The sequence below is a fragment of the Corvus brachyrhynchos genome, unplaced genomic scaffold, assembly GCF_000691975.1.
Source record: "Corvus brachyrhynchos isolate BGI_N302 unplaced genomic scaffold, ASM69197v1 scaffold65, whole genome shotgun sequence".
NCBI classification, from domain to species: domain Eukaryota; kingdom Metazoa; phylum Chordata; class Aves; order Passeriformes; family Corvidae; genus Corvus; species Corvus brachyrhynchos.
In genome coordinates, this window is record NW_008238365.1 from 763,265 (window position 1) to 770,289 (window position 7,025).

The 7,025-nt window shown below is 64.0% G+C and overlaps 1 protein-coding gene across 1 annotated transcript; it reads right to left on the reverse strand.

Moving 5' to 3' along the window:
* Positions 1–380: 380 nt before the first annotated feature.
* Positions 381–6,731, reverse strand: CNKSR1 (connector enhancer of kinase suppressor of Ras 1; the record flags this gene model as incomplete). The annotated part of the gene is made up of 20 exons (XM_017736095.1): positions 381–857; positions 942–1,123; positions 1,636–1,738; positions 1,826–1,890; positions 2,098–2,171; positions 2,265–2,336; positions 2,700–2,773; positions 2,864–3,006; positions 3,065–3,095; positions 3,274–3,452; positions 3,532–3,656; positions 4,104–4,189; positions 4,352–4,471; positions 4,760–4,828; positions 5,200–5,259; positions 5,341–5,640; positions 5,718–5,759; positions 5,928–6,012; positions 6,087–6,277; positions 6,564–6,731. Coding segments are annotated over 20 exons (2,373 nt in total), but the record flags the coding sequence as incomplete, so codon positions are not given.
* Positions 6,732–7,025: the final 294 nt, after the last annotated feature.

The window sequence follows — 7,025 nt, forward strand, 5'->3', positions numbered from 1 at the left end:
AGGGCGGGCGCTGAGGGAGCTCAGCCTGGAGGAAAGGGGGGTCGGGCGGAGCTTCCCGCTCTCCGCAACTCCCTGACGGGAGGAGCAACAGGAGACGGCCTCAAGTTGCACCGGGGGAGGTTGAGGTTGGACGTCAGGAGGAATTTCTTCGTGGAAAAGGTGGTCAAGCACTGGCACAGGCTGCCCAGGGCGGTAGTTGAGTCACCATCCCTGGGAGTGTTCAAAAACACGTGGATGTGGCACTTGGGGACCAGGTTGAGCGGTGAACACCGCAGTGCTTGGGTTACAGCTGGACTCGATGATCTTGGAGGTATTTTCCAGCCTAAACAATTCCATGATTTGATGATTTCAGCGCCAAGGAAAACCACTGCACGACCAGCCCCTGTCAACACATTTATTTACAGCAGAAGAGCCCGTGGCCGGGCCGGCTGGCAGCACCACAGCGGGGGCACGTTCCCCGGGAAAATCCCCCCCTTTCCAACCTGCAGCGAAGGCAAGACGAACTGGGAAAAATTAAGACTGTCACAGAAGCCACTTCCCCTGCGGGAGGGCCCTGCTGGGGGCTTAGTCTTCCAAAACGCCCCCCCAGCACAGAGCACCCACTGCTCTCCACGTCCTGTTGGCACCGGTCCACGCCAGGTCCTGGCAGGATGTCAGGGTTCAGCTGCCTCTTCGTGGGGGCCGTGCTGGTCCCCAGCATCCCCCTGGTCGTGGCCCTGACCCTGCCGCCCTGCCCAGCCCTCCCGCAGCTCCTGGTACAGCTCCTGGTGCTCCTCCTTCCAGCGCCTGAACGTGTCCGAGGTGAGCGCAGCCTCTCCCAGCAGCTGCTCCAGGGCCTGCAGCTCTGCCAGCTTCGCCTGCCCGGAGCAAGGGCACGTTTTGGGGGGGGCCATGCATGGGCAGGGGACATTTGTAGGGTTCAGGGGGCTGCGGGGTCCCACCTTGAGCGTGCTCTGCAGAGCCCGCACCGCGTGCACCCTCTCGTTGATGTGGGGGTTCTTGTTGCGCCGCAGGAAGGACTTTCGGCACTGCTCCTGCGTCAGGAAGCGCCGCTGCCCGATGAGGGACACCCCTCCCTGCCTCAGGCACCGCATCAGGCTCTCCAGATCCTCCCCAGCCGGGTCTGAGCAAGGACAGGGGGTCACTGGAGCAGAAAGGCGGCCCCAAGACCCAGCAGGGCTCCCCTGTGCATGACCCTGCCCCGAAGGCAGGGGCTCATGGAGTGGTTGGGATTGGAAGGGACCTTAAAGATCATCTTGCTCCACCCCCTGTCATGGACAAGGACACCTTCCACTGTCCCAAGTTGCTCCAAGCCCCATCCAACCTGGCCTTGGACACTTCCAGGGATGGGGCAGCCACAGCTGCTCTGGGCACCCTGTGCCAGGGCCTCACCACTCACATAGGGAAGACCATCCTTCTAAATATCCAGTCTAAACCTACTCTTTTTAGTTTAAATCCTTTCCCCCTTGCCCTGTCTCTCCGTGCCTTCAAAAAATATCCCTCTCCATCTTTCCTGTAGGCTCTCTTCATCCCACTCAAACACACGCCAACTCGAGTTACCCCCCGGCACACCCACAGGCAAACGGGAGGGACACAAGGTGACAGGGGGTCAGATGTCTCCCCCCCAGCACCTACCCGTGGGGGAGCAGGGCCGGGGGCTGCCCTGGGGGCTGCTGGCTGCGCTGCCGGCTGGGGAGAGCTGTGCCTTCTCTGGGGTGTTCTGCAGCCTCTTCCTTGGCTGACAGAGAGCAGGGGCAGGAGGTGAGACAAGGAACCTCTGTCCCTCTGTCCCTCTGTCCCGGGGATGTCCCCCAGGGCCACTCACCGAGTCGGATCCATGCCTGGGGGACTCATCGTCAGGGTCCTCAGCTTCTGTCTCACTGTAGCAGTCTGGAGGCCATGGGAAAAGACAGAAATTCCTTCCCAGGGCTGAGAATCATTGCGGCCCCCTCTCACATTCCCCCAAATCACGGGCTAAGCTCCCAGCGGTCACATGCCAGGGCTGTGGCACCAGGCACTGCTGCCCCATCAGGACCCCCCCTGCAGGGTCCCCATCTCCCACCGACCCCGGCTCCCACCCCAGGATGGCCCCATTACCTTCTTCCTTGTCTGGGACTGCCTGGTGGGCTAACGTGTACTTTGTTTTGGCTGTTACAAGGCGACTGACCCACCTGGGGAGGGAAAGGATGGACAGACAGGGGGAGGAGGGTCCTGGCCAGCCCAGGGTGGCAGGGCCAGCGCTGACCATTGGCTCCATTACTCACATGCTCAGGTCAGCTAAGGTTTCAGCAGCGAAGACAAAGGGCTTGTACGTCTGGTGGCACAGCTGGAACACGCTGAGGACGAGGGGGTGGCTGCGCGTGTGTCGCCTGTGGCACGCGGCCCCACCGCCGAGCCGCCTCCCTCCTCCCCAGCACTGCAGCTCCCCCACTCCAACCCAGCCCAGGGATCTGGCCTTTTTCCTGCCATGGGAGATGCTCTGGTCCTCAGCCTCATCCCAGATAACACCAGTAACACAGTGTAGGCCTTGCTCAGAGTATGGGCAGAGTGCTACAAGGTGACAGCCCTGTGGGGACCTCACCAGCCCCATAGGGACGTGCAGGTGGTTCCCAGCAGGACTCATCAGCACGTGCCCTTGGGACAGCATCTCCCCTCTTCCACCACCAGCTGGGGGTGAAAATCAGACAGACCCCACTCACTATTTCTTCTTCTGCTCCCTCGTGCTCTCCAGGTTGTAGGTGGCCACGTTGATGAGTCCTGCAGCCTTCTCATCCTGCGGGAACAGGGACAGCCATGTCCGGCACCACCCCGAACATCCCGGCTGCCCAGGCGGGGGGTGGGCACACCCAGTGCCCCCACTCACGTTGGGGTGGTTGTACCAGTAGAGCGTGTGGCCCTTGAGCACAAACCAGCACCGCTTCCACTTCTGGGCCATGAAGCCCACGTGGTCCTTCTTCTTGAGGAGCCACCCATCGCAGTCCACCCGGCCCAGGTCCCGGCACGATCAGGGGAGGGAAGGGGGAGCAGAGCCCTGTTCAGCCCAGCCTGGCAGGGTCCTGCTCACCTTTCGGTCTGCGTCCTGTGCGGGGGCTGCCCTGGGCGGGGAGACAGAGATGAGATTTTAGTGGCAGTGCAGGAGGCGAGGGCAGGGCAGCGTTTGCTGAACCCCCCCAGCAGCACCATAGCCCGTAGGGACACCTAAATTGCACACCCACAGCAGGGGCTCAGAGGGGAGCCTCTGACACCCCACAGCGTGTCCTCCCCAGCTCTCACCTCCCCAGGGAGCTGGCTAGGCTCTGCTCCCCCAGTCCCCGTGGCGGGGGCTGCCCCGGGGCTCAGCTCTGTGGCACAGGGTCCGGTGGCAGCAGGGGCGCCCGGGGGGGTGCCCAGGGGGGTGTCCAGGGGGGTTCCCAGGGGGCTGCCACTGTCCCACACCTCCTCCTCTGCAGCACCTGTGAACAGCGAGCAGGGCTTTAGACTCATAGGCTGGGGGGAACTGCTCCATCCCCGGACCCTCTGCTCCCGTCCTACCCCGTCCCGGCAGCTCCTCCACAGCTGCCCCGGGCAGCCTCAGATCTGGCTCGACCTCTTCCTCCTCCTCGTCAGTGACCGGATCCGGGGCAGAGTCTGGTCCCGAGTCCAAGTCGGCCTCAATGCTGGGAGAAAAACGGGACCCCTGAGCCCCAAACCTCCCCAAACGCTGTTCAACCTCTGGCTGGGGCACCCACGGCTCTCCCTGCTCTGGGAATGGGGCTGGAGGGGACGTGGTGGCAGAGCTCCAGCTCAGTCCCACCGGCCTCCCCAGCTCGGCTGTTGCCTGCGCTGCCGCTGGCTCTCCGCACGCCTTTCCATTCCGGGAGAGGAGAAGGGTCATGTCTAAATATAGTTCCAATCCCACGGAAACGTTACCAAGTGAATTAATTACAAAACCCCTGTTTTTTCATTCCTTAAGACTCATGGCAGCTTCCCAGGCTGCTCACAGGCAGCTGCTGCACCGCTGGCACCTCTCCCCCTAAAAAAGGGCAGGGAAAGGGCCCTGGCTGCACCCAAACATCTCCTTGCTGGCCAGGTTGGGAGTGTTGGGGTGTCAGGATGGGGCTCACCTGGAGGTCAAGGACACTGGGCTGCCTGGGCTCTCACCACTCCTGGTGCCAGGGGAATCTGCAGCATCCAAAAATGCTCCCGGGGGCTGTGGATGGAGTGTCAGTGCCAGGCCCACCCCACCATGGACCCCAAAGCTTTAGGGATCTCCAGTGTGATGGGAGATGCCCGGCTCTGAGCATCTCTGCCTGGTTCCCAGCTCAGCCCAGTGCGGCACTTGGGTTGGACTGGGAGTGCTGGGATCACTCACCTGCTGCCTGGGAGAGGGGGGTGAGCTGGGAAGGTCGAGGGGGATCTTCTTCAACACCAGAGTCACCGTGTTCCCCTTCTCCAGCAGCTTCCTTGCCAGGCTGACGGGTGTCCAACCCACCTGCACATCCTGGGTGAGCTGTGGGCCACTGCCCCGGCCCCATGGACGCTTCATCCCCCAAACCCGCCCCAGCCACAGATCCCACATCCCCCAAATCCTCCTGGCAATGGCTCCTGTGTCCCCCAGACCTTTCCCAGCCATGGCTCCTGCATTTTTCTGGTCATAACTCCTGCATCCCCCCAAATCCTCCCCATCTCAGCCCCAGTACTCCCCAGCCCTGCTGCTCCCTGTCCATGTCCTCCCCGCCAATTCCAGCAGCACCCTTGAGCCCCTATCCCCCTGACTCACCACAACCTGCTCGTTGACCTGCACGATCTCATCTCCGGGCAGGATGTGGTCCCCATGGGCAGCCAGGGCCTGGGCAGAGGCAAGGGGACAGTGGGGTGCCCAGTCCTGGGTTCTCTCCCTCCCTCCCAAGCTAATCCCACTCAGGAACTCTCCCGGACAGGAAGAGCCAGGGGGGTTAACCATTAACCCGACTTTGCACAGCAGCTGCCAGAGCTGCTCGTGGGGTCGGGGTGCAGAGGGGGCTGCCCCATGCCCAGTCTGTGCTCACTCATGGCATGAGTTGCATGGGCTCAGCCACAGGCAGCCCCCCGTGCTCTGGGTCAGGGGAGGGCAGAATAGGGCCCTAAGAGGTTCACAGGATCCCATGGATGGGGGATATTCTCCACAGGGTGACTGAGGGACAGGGGGTAACAGACAGGGAGGGGCAGCCCCTCACTCACCTCTGAGGTGGTTGCAGACACGAAGTGCAGGCAGGAGCTGGTGGAGGTGATCTTAAAGCCCTGGGGGGGCCGAGATGGGGGTTTGAGCAGGAGGCTGGGGTGTCCCGAGGCAGAGGGGGCATTGGGGTGGAGCGGACTCACCAGTCGGGCGGGGAGGAGTGGCTGGGGGCTCCCCAGAAGATCAGAAGGCGGTGTTGGGGTGCCAGGGGATCCTGGAGGGCTGCTCCATGGGCTGGGGGGCAGCGTTGGCGTGTCAGGGGATGTTAGGGGGTGCTGCCACAGGCCAAGGGGCAGTGTCGGGGTGCTGGGGGACATCGGGGGGCTGCCCTGCGGGCCGGGGGGCAGCTCCAGCCCCACGCGCTGCAGTACAGCCCTGCAGTCCAGCAGCGCCGGGGGGCTGCAGCCCACGATGCTCTCGCAGATGCCCACGATGTGCTGGCACTGCGGGCGACAGCGGGGGGTGAGGGGAGCCCTGGCAGCCCCCCGGGCCTGCCACCCCCTCCTCACCCAGCACTCACAATCTGCAGGATCCCACTGTTCCTCTCAGCCGCTGGAAGGTCCTAGGGGACGAGATGTGGGAATGAGCATGAAGGGATGGCTCCATCCCAGATGGGGGAACCCCATGGGGAACCCCCCTGCATCCCACCTCCCCTCACTCCAGCTTTTCCTCCCACCTCCAGCCGGCAGAGCTTTGGGGGTCAGGAGAGCAGCCAGCCCTGGGCACTCACCGCATGCAGCATCTCTGCCAGCTGGGCACAGAGCAGGATGATGTCCCGGCTGGCCGAAAAGTCATTGAGGGTGGAGAAGAGGTACCTGGGGGAAGACAGAACTCAGCCCCCCGAGTGGGGGGCACCCAGCACCCAGGGGTGCCCTCACCCGCCCCAGACCTGTTGAGCCAGGAGAAGAGTTCCTTGGCAGCCCCGACCAGGTCGATGACTCGGGTCAGGAGGGTGAGGGAGGGCGGCTGGGGGGCATCCCCTGATGACAGCCCCTCCTGCACCAGGCTCTGGATGCCCTGTGCCAGCTCCTGCAGCCTCTCCGTCAGTGTCCGCAGGCTGGTGCTCACCAGCCCTGTGTCCTGGGGGGGACAGGGATGCCAGGGGATGGACGGGCGGGGCAGTCTCCGCGGTGCCTCCACATCCCCACCTTCACCCAGCGCACAGTGTCCCCATGTCCTTCCCTCTGTCCAGCTCAGGGTCCCCTCAAAACCCCCCTCCACTGAGTCCAGGGTGCCCCTGTGTCCCCATCTGCCCCCTTCCACCCAGACTAGGGTGATCCCACATCCTCCTCTGTCAGCCCAGGGAACCCCCATGTCCCCCTGCTCCCCCCTGGGATCCCGCAGCCCCCGGGATGCCGGCACTCACCAGGTTACGGAGCTGCTCCACGGCCTCCAGCAGCAGCTCCTGGTGGCCCAAGGGCCACACGCCCAGTGCCTCCAGGACCCCCGCGTCCAGCCCCAGCAGGTCAGGCCCCGATAGCCCCCAGGCCTCGAAGGGGTACCCCTGCACCGCCGTGTCCAGCCCTGCCACAGATCAGTCCCCCCTGCCAGTGTCCCTCTGGCTCCTGGCCGGGTGACCCTAGGGGTGACCCCTGGCTGATGGGAGAGTCCTCTCCATGCAACGAGTTCACCCGGCCTCAACCTAAACGCTGAGGACGGCCAGACCCCCCTCCACCCCCCTGCCATCCAGGGAATGCCCCTCCCAGGGAGGAGATGAGGGACGGGAAGTACTGTCACCCCCAGCCACACCAGCCCAGCCACACGTCCCCAAGCTGGGGACACGCCACCCCAGAGCCCGGGGGGCAGCCAGGGTCTTACCTCGGAGCCA